At 53.8% G+C, this 19,566-nt stretch overlaps 2 protein-coding genes across 15 annotated transcripts in view; one reads left to right on the forward strand and one right to left on the reverse strand.

Moving 5' to 3' along the window:
* The window catches only part of DBN1 (drebrin 1), a 43,463-nt gene extending 35,169 nt beyond the window's left edge, over nt 1-8,294 (forward strand). For 5 of the 10 annotated variants that reach the window (XM_080988158.1, XM_080988161.1, XM_080988159.1 and 2 more), the window contains exons 8-15: nt 554-617; nt 913-972; nt 1,542-1,653; nt 3,896-4,039; nt 5,465-5,599; nt 5,715-6,457; nt 7,064-7,163; nt 7,313-8,294. In XM_080988158.1, coding sequence (XP_080844284.1) covers nt 554-617; nt 913-972; nt 1,542-1,653; nt 3,896-4,039; nt 5,465-5,599; nt 5,715-6,457; nt 7,064-7,163; nt 7,313-7,386 — 1,432 coding nt within the window. In that variant the 3' untranslated portion in view covers nt 7,387-8,294. The remainder of the gene's footprint in view (nt 1-553; nt 618-912; nt 973-1,541; nt 1,654-3,895; nt 4,040-5,464; nt 5,600-5,714; nt 6,458-7,063; nt 7,164-7,312) is intronic. The other 5 variants (XM_080988163.1, XM_080988162.1, XM_080988157.1 and 2 more) reach the window with 4 other exon arrangements.
* Nucleotides 8,295-8,778: 484 nt separating this feature from the next.
* Nucleotides 8,779-19,188, reverse strand: PRR7 (proline rich 7, synaptic). 5 transcript variants are annotated; one of them, XM_080989049.1, is made up of 3 exons: nt 18,967-19,188; nt 10,403-11,498; nt 8,779-9,534 (listed from the first exon to the last, which is right to left on the reverse strand). In XM_080989049.1, exons 2-3 carry the CDS (start codon nt 10,809-10,811, stop codon nt 9,146-9,148), a joined length of 798 nt encoding a protein of 265 aa, XP_080845175.1. In that variant the 5' UTR covers nt 10,812-11,498; nt 18,967-19,188; the 3' UTR covers nt 8,779-9,145. The 5 variants fall into 5 exon arrangements, with proteins under 5 accessions (XP_080845175.1, XP_080845178.1, XP_080845174.1 ...); XM_080989052.1 differs by lacking the exon at nt 18,967-19,188 and adding an exon at nt 17,942-18,502 and having other exon boundaries at nt 10,403-10,716; XM_080989048.1 differs by lacking the exon at nt 18,967-19,188 and adding an exon at nt 17,942-18,502.
* Nucleotides 19,189-19,566: the final 378 nt, after the last annotated feature.

Here is a 19,566-nt window from a genome sequence, read left to right on the forward strand (position 1 = left end):
AAAGCGGAATGATGTGTGGGCTGCCCAGTGTAAATCCACGGCTAATGCATTATTATTGCATCAAAGACACGTTGCAGAAAATACCCACAGGAAACACAAAAGGCCATGCTATCTGGAGGCGCCCAAGAGATTTTCCTTTCTGGCAAAATAGGCCCAGAGCTAGCTTGAGAGTGGGCTCTAGAGACCAGTGAAAATGATTTAAGAGGCCTTGAAATAAGAGCTAATGGGGGAAATGGTGCATAATAAGGATTAAGTGAGGGTGCAACAGAAAATTTCAAATATACACAACTTTGGAATAAAGCTGGAGGTCAGATGGTTCTCCATGGTTCCTGAATGGATAAGGGTATCTTTTGACTGATTGGCTACTTCCTGCTGCTTTGTGAGGAAGGGTGGGGTATTATTATTATTATTATTATTATTATTATTATTGATGTTAAATGTTAGAAAGCCAAGTCAGCCTGCGGCCTGTCCTGCCCAGGCCCTAGCATTCCAGTACTGGGATCTCTCAAGCCTTCTTTTCCTTCCTCCTCCTCCTCCTTTCCCTTCCCACCAGGCGAAAGCAGCAGACCCTGGAGGCGGAGGAAGCCAAGCAGCGGTTGAAGGAGCAGTCCATCTTTGTAAGTGATGCTTCACGAGCTTGGGGGAGGATTGCCCAGTTGTGCCACTGGCTCCCCCAAGGAGGTTGGCAGAGGTAGGGATTCAGCACCAAGGCTGGCTGGTGACATTGGGGACCCACTCTGCAGCCAGGGTGAGGACGTCTTGCTGCCCAAGAGCTCTTCCTCTCTCCAGCTTTGTGCTAGGTCAGGAGAATAACAGTAAAGCAAACAAACAGACAGACAGACAGACAGACAAATGTAGGGTCTTCTGGTGTGGTTGAGGTGCCCTGGGGCTGACGCTGACCTCTCTCCCTAGGGGGAGCAGGAGGACGACGAAGACAGGCAGCAGCCCAAAAAGTCTGAGTCAGAGGTGGAGGTGAGTGCGGCCCCGGGGCACAGCATGCGTTGTGTAGGCAGCAGGACCTCCATGCACCCTACAGGGCTGTTGCTGCATGAGGGTTGTCGCGTTTGTGTGTTGGAGAGTTTTTGGCGGGGGGGGCCTTCAATTCTGGCGACTGTTGTCCTGTGGAGAAGTTGGAGTGTGCTGTTGATGAGCGGAAGTCTGTGCTTAAGCAAGGCTGGGCATCAGTTCTCTCTCTGGGGAGCAAGGCGGGATCCCGGCTGTCCTCGTCTCTCCTCCTTTGCTTACATACATGTTCCATTTTGTCAGAGAGGAAGACAGAGTGTGGTGCTGTCACTTTTCTTTCCCCCCCCTGTCACTGTGTGCCATTGCCTGCTGAGGTGGGGTTGGGGCCTGGGGTGAGGGACACTGTTTGTGTGTGGCACGTATCATGTTTTGTCACTGTGGACTCTGGCAACTGCATGGGGAGGGGCACGCTGGGTGTGAGGGGGTTTGGGCTGGGTTTATGACGGGGTCTGTGTGGGCCTGTGGACTGGGCTGCCCTTGACCATCCTCTCTCGCCTCTTCCCCTCGCATCCTGACAGGAGGCGGCTGCCATCATTGCTCAGAGGCCCGAGAACCCCCGCGAGTTCTTCAGGCAGCAAGAGCGAGTGGCTTCAGCCAGTTCAGAGACGGCCCCGCCCATCAACAGAACAGGTAGAGAGCCCTTGCCGCTGCTGCTTCAGGCAGGGAGTACAGAAAATGGGGGAATGAGGGTTGGTGGGGAAGCGTTCAGGAAGATTTCAGCAACCTGGTTTTTGTTTTGTTTTTGTTCTCGAATGGAAGGTGGGGCAGTATACATCTCAGGGCAAGGCATCCAGACACTTGGAAATGTCTGCTACGGATGATATGAGCAGATTGGGGGGGGGGTTGTTTAAGGAAGCAAAAGCAAAATGCAAAAACCTCAGAAACATGACCAGAGGTCAGTTGAACACAGAATGAGGTGCAGAGAAGAGACATTCCCTGCTGCTGAGTCTCACCATAAGGAAAACAGCCAGCATCCTATGAAAGCCTGAAAAGTGGCAAATGGCTAACTATAACAAAAGACTTATGTCCTTTCTTATCACATATAACCAAGTTTTGCTTCCAATAATTTGATTAGGTGTTGTTGTTGGATATATATATTCTAGTTCATATCTATTTCATTGTCCAAAACGGCAACAGTTTTGTCAGTTTTGGAGAACAGTAGCAATGAGATCTTCAGGGTTATACTACGTCATTATCCAGCACATGGGGCTTAGAGTGAGACATCTGTGGCGCAGCTTGTCCTGCCTTTCTCTTGCGCAAGGCTCACAATATCGCTCCTGGATCAGGGGTTGCTGCTGATGCCACCGCCACACAAGGCGTGTGTTTCTGGGCTGTGGATCAAACCTAGCATAGCTTGATTTTCAAGACAGGGTCTGGGGGATCATCTGTCTTTGAGGACACTATAGTGAACCTCTCACCCTTTGAGAATTTAACGTGGAAGCAAAAGATCATTTATCATGTAGTCATTGATGTAGAAAATGTTCCATTCTGGGCTAAATCTGAATTGGCAACCTGTCATCACCACACCCTGCTTTCATGGTGTCTGGATCCTGCAGACAGTTGGCTTCCCTGATGGGAAGTTTCCAAGTGGTGTCCATGCAGCAAAGTGGTCCTCCATCACCTCAGTTGCATCATCCCAGTATGCGAGTGGGTCTGATGTTAGCTAGGCAGCAGGAGCTCTCAGTGTTATTTATCGAATTGGCCAGCCTTGGGGGGGGATGCTCCGGCCTAGCAGCCTGTTTCTGCCCTTGACAGTGCTGTCTGAAGAATGGTACTGCTGGGGTGGGCAGGTGAGCAAAGGGACACTAGGAATAAGCCAATGTAAACAAGACAGGGGGCCCAGAAATCCTGCCGCAGTTTTCATTGCATCAAGTGAGGCTGTGTCTCTGTAGCCAGGAGGGAGAACCTGTGGCCCTCCAGGAGGTGTTGGGCTCCTTCAGCCTCAGCCAGCATGGCTGATGATCAGAGGGGATGGGATATGTAGCCTGATATTATCTGGGAGGCCACAGGTTTCCCTATGGAAGGAACTGGACAAAAGAAAGCAGGGGCAGCAGCGGGTGAGATTTTCTCTTGTGCTCTCTCCCACCCCAATTCCTGGCTGCTGCTTAGGACACACTTCTTGGCTGCTTGTGAGTTTTCTCCAGCCCACCAGACCTGAGTAGGTCACAGAACCTCCAAGCATTCTTTTGGCAAAGAAGCGCAGAGACTCAGCGCTTTATTTGCAGCAGCCTCCACGGGTGGTTCATGCTAGAGAACTCCTTTGCACCTCTGCTATGGCTTTTTCTGGCTCCTTGGGCTGCTCACCGCAGAGGATGGCGCAGCTGCGACTATGCCTGCCTCAGGGCTAAGGCATGAACTCTGCTCTCTGGAGTCCTCTGCATTATGGCTTTGGGTTCACACTTCTTTGTGATAGTTTGGGTCGGCTCTCTATTGGGAACCAGGTTGCCAGTTGATGTAGGGACCTTGGCATGAACTCGTCTTCCCCGGCACCACTTGCGTATCCTGCCTCCAAGCTCCTCTTTCTCTCCCGCTTCACTTTCTTGCACCGCCCAGCCTTCCTGATGCCATCCTGCCCCCTCCACACTGCTCCAGCCTGGCCCTCGTGCCCCCCCATCCGCTGCCTTTGCTTTCCCCCAGCCCCCCACCCTGCTCTGCTGCCCCCAGGAGCCTCCTCCCACCCTCCTCCTTGCCTTTGCAGAGACCCGCCTCCCTCACAGTCTTCCCCTGCCTCCCCAGCCCCTCACGTGGGCCTTGCTTGCCCAGTGGCATGAGCAGGGGGGCGGGCGGGAGATGGAGTGGGCAGCTGGAGGGGAGACTGATCATTCTCTTCTGCTTTCTCTGTCTCCGTCCGTCTGTCTTGTCTTTCTCTCAGCAGGTCGTCTGCACTGTCCTTTCATAAAGACACCTGACAGTGGGCCGCCTTCCTTCTCCTCCTCCTCCTCCTCCTCCCCTCCACGGACTCCCTTCCCCTATATCTCTTGCCACCGCACACCAAACCTCTCCTCCTTCTTCCCATGTAGGTAGCCAGGCCCCGGCCGGGCTTTGGGGAGTCGGTTGGGGAGGCAGCTGCTTCGGGGGCCTTGCCCACCCGCCCCGCACCTTGTATCTTTGGCCACGCCCAATCTCACTCCGCAGGCATCTCTGAAAGGAAGGACTAAGAGTCCATGAGTGTCCGAGAAACACTGGCCCCGCAGACTGGACCAGGGAAGACTCAGGGCGCGGCCTGCTCTCTCTTGTGTTCACTGCATGGCAGGAGTGTAGCCCCAGAAGAGGAGAGGGGTCTAGCGTTATGCTTCGGCAGCTACCACCCTCGGGAGAGCTGGCTTTGTATATAAGACGGAAACTTCCCCTTTGGCGCCCCACATCTATGCCCCCGCCTGGTTCACCTTTTAAAAAACAGCTTTGGTTAGGTTGGCCGCAACAGGGACTTCTCAACATCAGTAGCTACACCGTAAATCCAAGCATGGATTTGCAGGCCGGTGTATTGATGCCCTCTAGGCAGGGTGGAGGCAGTGAACAGAGAGCCTCAAATGAAAACCAGTTAGGCCGATTGTGACTGTAGAACAGAGCACCCGTTTCCCCAGATTAGAAAAGGGGGAGCCAAAATCTATGCAAACAGAAGATGAACCACACACACATATACACAGAGAGAGAGACCAACAGTATGCACACAGGCACACACACCATGCTGCAGGGGGCAGTTGCACTGCAGAACAGGGGATGTCCCTGAACCAGGGCGTAGGGTGGATATACTGAGCAAACTGGGTTTGTGATGGGAGTACGAAGTCTGGGACAGAGACGACCTTCTAAAGTTGTCCCTTCACCTGATGTTTGCAGCGGGGAGGGGTGTTATGTTTTCCTGTAGACTCTGCTTCCAAAGATAGTAAAAAGGGGAGGATACGTCCTACTCTATAAAGGAGGGGGTGGTGAAATCGGCCTCCCAGTGTTGCTGGACTACAACTCCCATCATCCCTGACCATTGGCCATAGTTGCTGTGGACATTGGGAGCTGGGAGAGCCACGGTTTCCTCATTCCCAATTTTAAGTACCATTTGACATAGAGAACTTCAGGGCCCCCATGGTTGTACATGACAAGAGTTCTGCCTCCACCCACCACAAAATAGGGCTTTTTTTCCTTCTTCACTCCTTCAGTTTCCAACACATTTGTCAGCAAAAAGCAAAGTGAAACCTTTATGCCATATAACTTGCTGTAGGGTTAGGGTCGCTTCAGGGCAGCCGGTTAATTTTGTCGACTTGGTAAGTTGGGGAAATGGCACATTTCAGGAGGAGTCGGATCTTGGTGCCTTGTTGCCGTCGCTGTTGTTCAAACGAAGCTGCCCTGCGTGCTTGGGAGCGCAACTGGCGGGCCCTGTGGCTAGGGGGGTGTCGTGGCCTTTGACCTGTGGGCTCCCCACCTGAGTGCCCGTGTGGCTCCTTCACAGGCAGCCAGTCGGAAACGCACAGAAAGGTCTCTGCCTCCGCCAGTAGCCCCTGCGACTCCAGCACAGCCTCGACGCCTGTTGGGGAGCAGATTGAGCGGGCCCTGGATGAGGTAACGCAGCAGGGTGCATTGAAAGGTAGGTGCAGCCCCCTCGCCCCTATGGCTTGCCCCTCTCCCGGGTCCTCGGGCTGCGGGCTCCCTCCCTCCAGGTCTGCTGAGGAACCTCCTCTCTCGCTTCCTCCCTGCTGCAGACTCCTCCAGCCCCAGCAGCGACGAGACAGCGGTGGCATCCGCAATGAGCTGGGCCCCTGCCAGCGTGGAGCCTCCGATGGAGAAGGCCGAGGAGCCCCCTGTGGGGGCCACAGCCTGGCAGGCAGCGGACTGGGCAGAGCCGCAGCAAGGCGGGGCTGGCCCCACGGAAGACCTGGTGTTTCCAGAGCCCAAAGACGAGCCTCTGTTCCCAGACGCCCCGCCTCCCAAAGAAGAGCCTCTGTTCCCAGCAGCCCCTCTGCCCATACAGAGCGAAGGCGCCCTGGATCTGGGCGAGGCCTTTGGGTTCTCCCAGCCCCCCGCCCCGCCGTCAGAGAACATCCTCGACCTGTGGCAGAACGACAGCGCCGCGGCCGAGCCCACCCCTCCCGGCGCCTGGGAGCTCCAGGGCGGGCCCCCCACCCCAGCCCCGTGGGACCTTCACGACGGGCCGCCCGCCACCGCCCCCATGCTGGTCGAGGTAGATGCCCCCCCAGGGGCAGTGGAGCCCCCGCCCTCCGCCAGCCTCCTGGAAGACAACCTGTTGAACTTCAACGACCTGCCCGAGCCCCCGGCCACCTTCTGCGACGCTGAGCAGGATGAAGAGCCGGCCAGCATCATTGCCATCGAGGGGCTGCACCAGATGACCCTCAGCTACCAGCACGCCCTGCAGGAAGCTTCCGGGGTGCACCAAGAGCCCCAGCTGCTCACCAACGGGGAGACGGCCCAAAAGGAAAGCACGCAGGTGAGGGGGGCGTGCTCAGGCTGGCAGCAGGGCCTGGGGAGCACTTCTGAAAGCTCCTGGCCCTGCCTTGCAGATCAAAGCAGAGGATCATGAGGTACCAGAGTTTGCTGCTGCGTGTTCATTTAAAGTGTGTCTCCTTTGGGCCCTGCCACTGGAGAAGTAATAATAATAATACTTTTGTAATTTATGTGCTGCCCAACTGATTGGGTTGCCCCAGCCACCCTGGGTGGCTTGCAACAAATTAAAACACCAAGCACAGTAAAACATCAAACATTTAAACCTTCCCTATGCATGACACATCTTCTTTCATGTCTTATTTATACACGCACAGACAAAATATTTCTTTATTTATTAATGTTGAAGAATGATGATGAACAACTTAATATATGCACCTTGCTGCAGTCTTTAGACCATGCATGTTCCACGAACTTTTGGACCCTTTCACACGTGCTAGCTCATGGGTAGCTTGAGCATTTTACTCCTCAGGCCTTTGTTGTCTGAGTACAAAACCAGAAAGTGATTGTTGCTCTGGGTTAACTGGGAAGGGAAAGAATAGGGACACCTTCCAAAGCACAGCACATGCCATGTTTTGCTTTTCTCTTCCAGACCAGCGAGGGTTATTTCAGCCAATCACAAGATGAAGACTTTAACCAATCAGAAGAACCATCTGCTAAAGCTCCTCCTCCAGTGTTCTACAATAAGCCCCAGGTGAGGCTCAGGGATGGATGGGCAGGTGGGAGGGATGGGAAGATCCACCTTTGCGCTTCCTCTTCTGGGGACCCCTAGAAGAGCAGGGTCAAAGGGGGGAAAGAGCCAGCCACCCTCCCTCACAGGTCATGCATTTGATTCCCCCCTCAGAGATTGATATCACCTGTTGGGATGCGGACCCAGTGCCAGAAGACGAGGAGAACTTTGGGGGCAGCATTTAAGGCTAGCTCCCCTGCCCGACTCCTGTATCCTGCACCCCAGCGAGTGCAAGCCTGGAGCAGCCGCAGTGAGGGCCTGGTGCCTGCTTGCTCCGTATTGTAGCCCTGCGGTCCAGGGCCTAAGATTGTGCCCCAGCCAGACAGGATATTCTCCATGGTACTCCGGGGTAACTTTTTCCAGCTCTCTTTTCTCTTTCTCTCTCTCTCTCTTCTCCCTGTTTTTCTAATGTTGTCAAATAGGAAACGTGTAAATCTGCCTGGTCCCCCTCTTTGTTGGTAGCTTCCCTGCAGATCCTTCCCCCTTCCAATTGCCTCTGCCCATTGGGTTTTTTCTGACACCCCCCCCAAATGCCATGTATACCATCTGGGTTGATCTCCTGTGAGTGCTGCTCTTGGGGGTGGGTGGGGAGGGTCGCTTCCTCCTCTGCCCAGAGTTTTGAGTATTTTGCACGAATTTAAAATAAAATATGGCAATAAAATGGCCCTTGTGTGGGCAAGGCTCTGGCTCCCATCCCCCCACTTCTCCCCTGTTTGGTCCCCCCCCCCAACACACACCTGAGGCACCCAGGGAAGCAAAGGAGAGCCCCCTCCATCTCTGGGCTCTAGCAGCAAGGAACTTTCCCCCCTCCAGAGTTCTGTGCCCAAATGCCCCTCTTGTTTCAGAAATAAGCCCATTTCAGACCCTTCTCCTTAGGCCTTTGTTTGCCCTGAGAGCCTGGGACAAGGGGAGACTCTGGGTGGGCTCTTCCCCCTCCAAAAAAACCCTTTCCTCTTTCCCTACCCTCTTTCCTCTTTCATTCCATGCTTGGTTTCCTTTCTCTCACGTACAGTAATTGTTTTTTGAAAGCACAAATTCTGTAACAGCAATGTGCTTATGTATGTTAATAAATAAATTGATTCCAAGCAGGGCAGCTGGCTTTGTAGTACAGGGTGCTTTTTTTTGCTTTCAAAGGTGGGGCAGGATTAATGAGGCAATGCAAGACCACCGGGTGGTCGGGTGGGCATATTCCACAGACACAAAACGGCTGGTCTTTTATTCAGAGTTTTTTCAGTAGCTGTTTTTAAGGGCCAAAAATGTACTTTGATGGGGTAGGGGTATGAAAGCTGGGGGAATTATTATTTTAAGCATTTGGAACACTTTGAACGTGGCATTGTGTGGTCTGTAGTGGGCCCTGCATGAAGTCATAGCCTGAGCAGGAGAACTCACCACTAGATGTCGCTGCCAACAAAGGAATGTGTTTCTGGAACATGCCTAGGCCTCCATCCTCCTAATTCTGTGGGATTATTTAGGAATGGGGTTGCTTCACTTCCTGCCACAGTGCACATGGGACTCTTTAAAAGCACAGCACACCCACTGTTTTCGCAGCACAGACTCATCAACCACCCGGCACCAGGTTTGTAATAAATCAGGTTCCACAAACTTTTATTATTTTCAAAATGTAACAAACGAAAAATAGGAAACGAACCCAAAGGCCCCCTTGCAGTCAGCACCAACAGAGCCTGTAGCGGGCCCAGAAAAAAGGAAGTGGGCGAGATGGGGAGACCAGCCCCAATCTCACCCTGGCCAGGAGGTCAAAGAGCAACTGGGGCGGGGGGAGAGATCTTTGCACTGCGAGGGCTCATGGCCCAGACATGGCTGGAAGGCTCGGACTGAGAGGCTTGGTGGCTCCCGCAGACCGAGGGAACAAACAGGCTGCCGGGATCCTCCAGCTTGTGTGCAGCAGCAGCAGCCACAGTCCCACCCAGGGCGCGGCATGGCGTGCTAAACTGCAGTAGTCCTGCCAAACAAAGGCATTGAGACCGGCAGGTGCCAGGGCCCCGGCTCATAGCTGTCTCTGGTGCTGAATTCTGAGTCTGTCCAGCTGGGGAAGATGCGCTGCGAGTGCTCAGCCTCCAAGTAGAGGTTGGTGCAGGTGGGGCCCCGGCTGGCTGTGCTGGGCAGGTGGAGCGCTGAGCTGTAGCCCCGGTCCAGGAAGAGGGGCTTGTAGCTGGGTGGCTGCTCCTGCTTCTCCGGCTGCTCGTGGCTCAGGAAGGGGGTGGTGATCTTGCGGTACAAGCCGCGCGTGTCCGTCAGCACTTCGCTGTAAGGCGGCGGCGGCTCGGCCATCAGCACTGCCTCCTCGTAGCAAGGTGGCTTGGATGGATCTGGTTCTGCAAGCAAAGCAATCACAGTGACCGAGTGCAAGGAACTGATACAGTTAAGCGTGCCATCCCACCATTGCCTGCTCTCTTCCCCCCAGGCATGCAAAATACAAGCTCACCTGTCCCAAGCAAGGTTTGGGGAGAGTCAGAGACACAAACACCCTAAGCTCTATTATCACAACCCAAGAGCTGGCTACAACCACAGACCTACACTTCACAGGCAAGCAAATGGGATCAGGGATGGTGCAAGACTTTGGATACACGGAATGGGCATTCTGACCCCACCTTCCTCTTAAACAAGCCTCCTGAGATCCTGCCCATTTCAGCCCTTCATACTGGAAAGAGCTTCTCCACCCCCATCATTCAGCCCAGACACAGGTCCAGCTCCGAGGGCCTTCTGGCAGTTCCCTCACTGCAAGATGTGAATTTACAGGGAACCAAGCAGAGGGCCCTTTCTGCAGTGGCACCCACCCTGTGGAACAATCGGGTCAGATGTCAAGGAAATAAACAACTATCTGACTTTTAGAAGACTTCCGAAGGCAGCCCAAAGCAATGTTTTCTTTCATTCCTTCATATTTTGTTGGAAGCTGCCATTAATGGAGCTGAAACTTTGCAAGCTCTGGGTTAATAGCAGTTCGGTCTGAAGGCTGAACCCTTTCAGCCTACTGGAGGCAGCTTTGGGTCCCTTAGCTGTAGCTCAGTGGTGGGGCATCTGCCTTGCATGCAGAAGGTTGTAGGTTCAATCCCCAGCATCTCCAGAGAGGGCGGGGAGACTCCTGCGTGAACCCTGGGGAGCCCCTGCCAGCCAGTGCAGCCCGTCCTATGCTAGATGGACCAATGGCCTGACTTCTTCTGTTCTCGCCAGCCAGCTACCCACCTGCAGAAGCAGCGCTCCTCCCAAACGCGACTGTATTCTGCACCAGGAGTGGGCTCAGTCCCCTTCGGGTGCCCTTACCATGCCTGCAGCTCCACGGCCTCGGGGGTGGGAGGTGAGGGCGATGGGGCTCGATCCGGAGTCGGTGAGGTACCGCGATGCCCGGCGGGTTCCTGATGTACCCGCCCCCGTAGCCGGAGCCCCCGTAGGCAGGGCCCCCATAGCCCTCGTAGTGGAGGGGCTCCATCTCCAGGGTGCGCAGGTGCTGCTCTCGCAGCCGCTCCTCCTGCCGCCGCTTCATGCGCCGCCGCAGGTAGCTGCAGAAGCAACATAGCAACACAATGAGCCCCCAGATCAGCCAGAAGCCGGCAAAGCAGGTGAGGAAGGTGTAGGTGCCGTGGGACATCACCATCTTCGCTCCGGAGGACTGGCAGAGGTTTCGCCCTACGAGCTTTGAAGCCAAGGAGTTTATTCAGTTCCAGCTTTGGGGCTGGGGGGTGGGCAGGAGACTCTTTCTCTCTTTCCCCCACTTTTGGGTCTTCTGCAAAGAGGCAGGGACTAGGCTTAGTTCTGCGGGTGCCTTTGCCTGCTCTGCTTCCTCCCTTGCTGCCCAGTCATGTTGATGGGATCACAAGCTTCCCCTCTGCTCTCCTTGTACGTCCAGTTTCGCCTTTTCCCCAAAGATTGTGCAGGGTGCTCTCTTTCAGCCGCAGTACAATCCAGGGGCCACCACCAACAGGGCCCTGCTTCAGTCAAGGCAGTGGAAGCAGGGTCTGCAGCAGCTCAGCCCCTTGTGAGTTACGCGGCCTCCTGGAGGTGCTCCACCACCACAGCCATGGAAGAGGTTGGCCGGAGACTGGGGCGCAGGCTTGGGCCTTTCACGGAGAGGGGGGAGTTCTGGCTCCTAAAGGAGCCCAAGGGAGGAAAGGAGAGTGCTGGGAAGGCTCATGGGCACGGCCTGTGCTCTCTTCTTCAAACGCCTGAGTTCTTGGATACTTGGGGTAACACGACCAGTAACACCAGCACCCAGCCCAACTTCTTCCCATTGCTGGCTCGGGGCTTTGCAGGGCCAACAGCACTTCCGACAGGAGCTCGCTCCCTGCAAACAGACAGACAATGCCATTGATTGTAGGAGGGGACAGACAAGCGCTATTTTGCAGAACCCACCCTGCCTGCTCTAAGCCCCTCCCCAGCTAACGAGCACAAGCCACTGGTGGTCCAATGATGGGGTGTAGAGCTTAGACCCTGACTGCAAACACTGCCCTCCCCTTGAACACAAAAGCCTGCGGCTTGGCTTGGCTTCCCACCAGTTGCAACTGCAAAGTAGAGGGGAGGAAAGCTTTTGGTTAAATTGGGTGTATTGTACAGCCTCCGACCCCTGTTCAGCAATCTAAGCCTGTGACTACCAAGTGGGCATGTGCCCCCTTTCATGCAGCCACAGTACTGCCCACACACTCACCATCACATGCGCCCACTCTCATTCATGCACTGAACACTCACAGATCAGGCTGGGCTTATGGCATTCAGGCATGCTCCTTGCACAGGTTGCAACCAAAGCTGTGGGCCCCCATCTCCCTGGCCATTTCCGATTGAGGCGATAAACTGCCAGGGATGGAGCAAACCCAAATTTCAGACCTGCTGCTGCGGCAGTGAAAGGCAGGACTCACGAAACAGCAGGGCACAAAAGCACCAGGAGAGGCCAAGAGAAGACAGCAAAGCACAAGTACCAGAGCACTACCTCACTTCTCCTCCTGATGGCACTGCTAGCCCAACAGCACTCCTCCGCTCATCCACAAACCATCGCAGAAGCCTCCTGCCCACACATGTCACAGCTTCACCCCTCAAGGGACTGCTCTCCACATGGCGCATCACACACCACTGCCAAGATGTGTGCTGATTCCTCCTTCTCTGCTTTGGCTTACCCCCTGCCCCCAGGTAATAGATGCCAACCAACAACCTCCCATTCATAGCAAAGCTGTTTCCAATGCAGCTTAGGGACCACTAAGCGTGAAGCAGGTTGCCCTGAGCTAAAACTGAACTTTGACACTTGCATCAGGTAAAGGCCCCACCATCAGCTACATCTCCACCCCCCTCCTGCCTGCTTAGTTCATTGCTTGTTAGTTCTGATGTCTGCCAGTAGCTAGGCCACCACAATCCAAGGCAAGTAAGTACGTTATTCCCAGGATATTTCATAAATGGACTGATCCCAGAACCCCATTTCAGGAAATCACAATCACTCCAGAGGGAGAATTCCTCCTGCATGTGTACTGCAGCAGATCACAAGCTGTGGGGATGAGGTGATCTGAATCTGGCCTTTGTACACTTAGGCTGCATTCTGGACAGGCACACATGCAGCAAGAGGTATTCCACATTCCACCCAAGCAAACAGAGGAGGAGACTGCAAAACAGGGCAGCAGGGGGCGTGGTCTAGGCAGGGAGGGTGCAACCAAGGGCCAGGTAGAGAGGCCTGTTGCTGCCCACTTTTGGCTAGTGTGCACCCTATTTAACTTGGGAATCTCTGTAAGCACCGTTCATAGAATGGCCTTTCAAAGTGTCATCAGAGCTTCCCCAAATGTTAACAGGACCTATTTGGGATTAGACCTTTCTGAGTAACTCTGTACTGAGGAACAACTCCATTTCTCCTTACTGGGGAGCCTTTAAAAGTATCTCACTGTCACCTCAAACACAGCTGAGAGGGTATTCCCCACCATATCAAGGCCTTAAGAGATAAGCCTGCAAGCTTTTATTATTGCTTACACTAAGCCAGCCTTCTTATCAGAGCCCAAACCAGCAGCTAAAACTTAAGAAGTGGGCTGAGCTTCAGCCTCCTGTGAATCTCCTTCATGTTACCGAGAGCCCCTGTCAGCTGCCAACCCTGTCGGTGTGTTTTAAATGTACAGAGCCAGAGTGCATGATCGGCAGCCATTAACAGTTATGGTTAACAGCTAGCAACTAAGCTGTGTTCCTGGATCTGTTCTCTTGCTTCACATCAGGTCAGATCAAGGCCAAGCGTTCTTTGTAAGAAGCCCATCAGTCAACAAGCGCTGAGTGCTCTGTCAGAAACAGGGACCCTGGTCTGAGGAGGCTGCTGTTTACCTTCCACCTGCCTGCATTAAACTATTTGGTCAGAAGAGACACCACAGGCCAGCCAATCACAGAAAATGCCTGAAATGTCAGTCTTCTAGCCTCAGTACAATTGACCACCGCTTAACGACTTCCTCATAATGGCCCTATACTAAAGTTTTGGGTTTGAATGGACCCTTTTGCCACCTGTGTGGTGCTTGTCTGGATCATTTCCTTTGTTATTATTCATATTCTAAGGCAGTATCCCCAAAATCTTCCATCTGGGACTCAGCCAACTGAACTATATATTACCTTGAGCTATAGGCCTTCTGAATCTTTGACAAGGCACATAGATAAGCCTTTCTACTTAAGACTGTCAAGTTTACACTCAGAAGTGGTGGCCACAAGTTAGAAGAGAAAAGGAAGTGTAACTGGGTAAGCAGGTGAGTGGCTGAATCCACACAGGAAATGAAGCAGCCCGTGAAACATGGGCTGAGTGGGAATGTCCTTTGTCCCTTCTTTGAATGCACGTGTCCCAGTTGGTGGCTCCATCAAGGAAGTGTGATGGAGCTAAAACAAGCCCAGGAAGAACAACTTTGCAGCTGCCAATATGGCAGCAACAGGGGAGATTGCCAAGATGAAGTCAAGCTCCCCCCCTTTCCTCCCGGTTTACTCTTCCCCAAAATCTGCTAATTGAAAACAGGATTTTCTAAGGAACTACAAATTTCAGCGTGATTAGGTCAACAGCAAGCTGACATTAACTAAATGCCCACAAAAAAGGCTGCAAATGATCACGTTGTACAAGGGTGGAATTTGTTAATAGGCACTGAATTCAGCTTTCCGGGAAGACCAGATTTTATGTTTAAAGTACGTTTCTAACCTTTATTGCCATGAAGGCAGGCTTGTAAGGTTAAGCAATGTGTCATGACAGACTGGTTAAGTGGTTAGAGTACTGGGATAGGACCAGAGAAACCAGGGTTCAAGTTTCATGACTGAGTGATCTTGGTTCAGTTACTATCCTATAGCCTAGCCTAGCCCACTGGGTTGTTGTGAATAAAAAATAGCAGAGGGGCAAGGTATGTGGCTCTGAGTAACGCGGAGGAAAGCAGGGAAATAAATGTAATGAATAAACCGGGGGGGGGGGGGGGAATCCGTGAAATTTCAAAAGCCACAGTGGGAGATGAACAGGATATTCAGTTGCCAGGGAGAAGATTTACAGGGTTGTGCATAGCTCTCTGCACCTTCCCATTGGTTAGAAGAAAGTATAATGCAAAATGACCCAAAAAATCTCCCAGGAGATCTAAAAAAAGAAAAATGGTAATAAGAAAACCACTGACAATTTGGTTCCCCTTGATGGTACCTCAAAATATGCCATCTGAGAGAGCCTACCTCATCTTATCCCATTTTGGCTCACCTGGGTGCTTGCTTTGATTTGCATAATTGTACAAAGATTCAGCTTTCCTAGAATTAACTGAGTGCAAAAACACATACACACACACAACCTGCTTCCGAAGAAGTATAGAATTGCAGACACTTTCTAAATGCAGAGCACAGAGAACTCTGTAACAAAGACAAGGTCACAGTGCCAGACCTCCACCTGGGACAACCTTGGTGCTCGGTGAGATTGCTGGCTGCTGGCCAGAAGGAAGAGGTCACAGAGCTACCTAGATCTCCCTGAATATTCTGCTGTACATGAGAACAGTATAATCCTAGCAGAGACCAGTGCAATATTCATACCCCTGCAGGACAAAAAGCTCCAGTTACAGGTGGCCATAAACCAGTGACCAATATATGCCTCTGCTGGGAGGTAACAGCGGGAGAGGGGCATTGCCCTGATGTCCGGCTTGTGACCTTCCCAAAAGCAACTGGGTGGCTACTGTGAGAACAGGAAACTAGAGTAGCTAGGCCTCTGGTCTGATCCAGCAGGGATCTACTTGTGTTCCAAGTGAACCTACTATATGACCCTGTCTTACTGATCCCATGGTCCTCAGTACCAAGGTCTTCTCAAGGCAATGCCTCCACCAGCGGCCTTAACATCCTGTTTAAGATACTTAATAAAAATCGTCCATTCCAGCAGAGAAGGCCAGGATGGTTCTTCCAAATGTAGCTCATCTTTACCTATAAATATCCTTTCTGTGTGTGTTTTTAGAAGTCCCTAATAAGATGAAGATGGGTATGGATACATACACCTCAGTATGTTATTGAGGGTTTCTGCATAGAAAGCATTGCAACTGGTGATGCAGGAGGGAATTGCAACAGGGCCTGTGCACGGCTCCCCGAGACTCCAGTGCCTCCCCTCCTCCTCAAACAGGAGAGAACAGCTACGCCTGTGCTGGGCAATGCAGATCCCAGCCTCAAATCACGACAATAAATGTCAAGTAAAGACTTAGCAGCACCTTGGCAAGGACTCCTCCACAGCATGAATCTGGCCTCGTGCAAGGCTGGCATCTACGGGACACTGAGATGACTGGTGTGCTGTGTTGGCTACGGCTGCTGGAGGGGCGGGGGTTGGGAGGGGGGGAGGGAGGAGCACTGCATCAAAAGGACTAGTCCACCTTAAAAGCACAGGCTGCCAATCCATCCAGAACAGGGACTGCTCTGGCCTGCAGCTGGAACCTCTGGTGATTCTGGAGCAGTGGGCTTCCTTGCCTCTCCAACGTCAGATCCACCATTGGTGGGCATGAGGCCTGCCCTTCCCCGTTCATCTTCAGACATATGCTCAGGACATATGCTGGCTTCTGAAGATAGGGTGCCTTTACAGGTAATATGTCCCTACCAGGACTGTTACAGGCTGTGGCTTCTTCTTGCACACCAGCTTTGCTCATCCATGCAGATGACACCAACAGCCCTTGTGCACAACTAGGTTACATACATTCCTGGGCAGCAGTGTGTATGTGTGTGTGTGTGTGTGTGTCCACACTGAATGGGAAACTGAACAAGCTCTCAATTATTTTCTCTGATAGCACAGAGGGCACCTCAGATTCAAGGCAAGCACTTCTTACATTTTCCTACCTAGCCACCTACAGAAGCTCCCAGGCTTAATTTAAATTAAAGCTGATACACATGAAGTCAAACAGACCACTGAGCATGTCCATCTGACCCTCTGGCAATCCACAGCCATGCACACAGCCATCCACCCCTAAAGTGGGCATCCAGGAACCACTATGGCTTCCAGGGGCACTTAATTTCTGCTGTCTCCTGCCTGATAAGCTTTACAAGTTGCCCTAAAAGACCTGACTCCTGATCGTGACCACGTGAGGCAGCCTGCAAAGGTTACTGGTGTCCTGCTTTTCCATCTTATGGTCCAGGATCAAGATGCAGCCTAGAAAGCAAATTCCAGGGCTGAGCCCAGGCATAAATTAAACCCTGGAGGTCAGGTTTAACACAATGACATCTTTTTAGCCTGTCACCCAAAGGAAGCTGCCTTATACTAAAATCAGACCACTGAATTGGCTCAGTGTTGCCTTCGCAGACTGACAGTAGCTAAAGTTCCCTGGCCAAGTGTTTTGGTGGGGCACAGAAATTAGTATCAGAGCAAGAATAACTGGGGAACAAGGACCGTGGCCTGATCTCTCAACTGAGCTATGGTGCCTCCTTCTCTTGAAGGATGGGGGGGGGGGCATTTATCTGTTTTGTTTTTCTAGAAGGCAGATTAACCCTGTCCACTCAAAACACTAAAGCAACCTTCTGACGCTGCTTGCATTTGGGGAAACCCAGTGGGCCTATGCAAGGCCCTCCGACTCTCCCCCGTCTTGGTGCATGATGATCTCCGGTGCTTACAGCTAGCTTAAGATGCTTCCCACCTCTCGGAATAGCGTCTCTACCGCGGCAGTGCCCATTATCATCCTCCCTACCCCGCAAACACAGCGGCTCCAGCCAACATGAGAGGCAGCGATCCTGAGCTGAATGCACCTACCAAGCTGGCGTTGCGAAGAGGCGGCTTTTGTGCGCGCGCGCACACAAACCAAGCGCACACACGCACACCCCACAACGCAGAGATGGGTGCGCGCTCAACCCAGGCAGGCGAGAGCGCGCAGGACTTCTCTCCTGCCCCCCCCCCCCCGCGTTCCTTCCCCAACCTGCCAACCGCCTCCTAGCAAGTCCATTGCCAGCGCCGGGTGACGCCGCCACGTTCCCCAGCTATGCCAAGTCCCCAGGTGCCCAAGCAACAGGAGGCGCCGAAGCTGCAACCCCGGAGGGTCTTCCCTGGGGTCGCCCCGCTCGCTTGGGGGCGAGCAGACCATCACTCCTGTCTGCAGGCACCTTAAGGGGCAGCTGCACGTGGGCAGAGGGGCGACCGGCCGGCCGGGCCCCTTCCACCAGTTGTGGGCAGCTGAGGGGTGGGGGAGAAGAGAGCAGGAGACAGGCAGCTAAGCGCAGAGGAGCCTCGCTTGGCAGGTGGCTGGTGATGGGGCTGCCGCCTCGCCTCGATGGGCGCCCGGTGACTCCCACAGGGTCTCTCGCCTTTTTCGTTCTCACCGTCACTTCCAGCGCCGAGATCAGGGATCGCCCGCAGGAGCCCCATCTCGGGAAGCCGGCAGAGCCATCCCTTCGGCTTCGGTGTGGCGTGGAGCGGGGCTGGGGCAGGCGCGGCCAGGAGAGCGCGGCGTCAGGCGTGTGGGCTGCCTCTCGCCTTGCCCATTGCCCGACGCGGCAGCTCCACGCGGGCGGTGCCGGGCTCTCCCTTTGTCTCCTCCGCCGCCGCAAGCGCTCGCGCGTCTCTTCCTTTCTTCTTTCTTCTCTCTCCAGCTCCTGCCTGCCTCGCTCCCTCGCTTGCTTGCTCTGCCGGCCCCGCCCTCTGGCTCCTCCCTCCGGCGGCGGCGGCCCTCGCCAGCCTCTTCCTGCCCACTTCGGGGGGCCTGCAGCCTCGTGGGGACGGCGCACGGGTCTTTCCTAGGAGAAACCCCGGGACTGCAAGGCCGTCCGGAGTGGGATGCGGTGGGGGTCGCCGGGAGGGCGACCTAACTAGCGTCAAACAGCAGTGGCAGCAGCGCCTGGGGCTCGCTAATCTTGGGGGCTCCTTTGCTTGCTTGCTTGCTTGCTTGCTTGCTTGCTTGCTTGCTTGCTTTTTTTTTTTTTGCTCCTCGTTGGAATTTCCTGCCGGGATTCGCTTGGCTCCCTCGCTGCCCTTTCCGATCCGGGCGGGCTTCTCCCTCTGCTCCCGACGTCACGACTGTAGCCTCGGCACGTCAGGGCCAAAGCGGGGGGCGCAGAGGTGGGGAGAACGCCAGGCAGCAGGGAAAGTCCGGCAAAAGCACCTCCGAGGCCCTCCCAGCCCTCCCCCGAAGAGAAATCCGTGATCTCTGCCTCCTCGCTTCCCGAGCCAAGAATAGTCCCTGGAACCGAGGCCTTGATTCATAGCCTCCTTCCCCCCACCTCCGCCACCCTAACGCACACAGACGCAAGAGGAAATCTATTCCTAGGCTCTGGTCTTGGTGAGCAGCAACACAGCAAAGCCTCAAGAAAGCAGAAAAGGCTTGGGTTGGGGGAGACCCCCGGGTTACCTAAAACCGCACGTGCCGCGCTGAGGTGTGTGCTGGGAAGACGCACATGCTGCAGATCCCCTGTTATTCTCAGATCTGGGTTCTGGAGGCCCCCTGTAGATAGACAGATGCCTTCTTAATGTGGCATGGCCTTTCCTTCCTCTTCTGGAATGCCCAGTGCAGGTGTCCACCAGGGGACCCAGTTAAGTGAAGCATATGTCAAAAGTCTCTCCTTAAAATGGTGCAAGATAAGGGTTAACAATGGAAAGCCCATGCCCAAATTTGCCCTTCCCCTACCTGGCCCCCTCTCCTTCTTAACCCAAATGTGAAGGGTGGGTATGAAAGGAGGGGTGGGTGTAGCAAAGGGAGGCCTCCAGTGGGATGTGGCATGGCTTGGCCAGCAATCCGACACCTTGTTCAAGAGAGGGTGCTTCCCGACTGCTGCCGGTTTTTGCGGTGGGATAATCACACACTGTACTGGCACAAATCCCAGGTCATACATGGAGGTCTTGTGCAACAGATCCGCTCCCCCCAAAGATGGTGACTTATTGCTATAAAGAACAAGTCAAGAATTTCAATAACCCTTGCTTTGTGGTTTTCAGCCACCATTTCTGCCCATTG

This window comes from Podarcis pityusensis, assembly GCF_964106645.2.
Source record: "Podarcis pityusensis genome assembly, chromosome: 2".
Taxonomy (NCBI): Eukaryota; Metazoa; Chordata; class Lepidosauria; order Squamata; family Lacertidae; genus Podarcis; species Podarcis pityusensis.

What these genes read in the sequence shown, in the direction of transcription:
- PRR7 (XM_080989049.1), bottom strand. Translation starts at nt 10,811, where the DNA reads ATGGTGATGTCCCACGGCACCTACACCTTCCTCACCTGCTTTGCCGGC. An exon ending in GAGGAGCGCTGCTTCTGCAG is followed by an intron (nt 9,535 to 10,402) that starts GTGGGTAGCTGG and finishes CTTTGCTTGCAG; the next exon opens with AACCAGATCCATCCAAGCCA.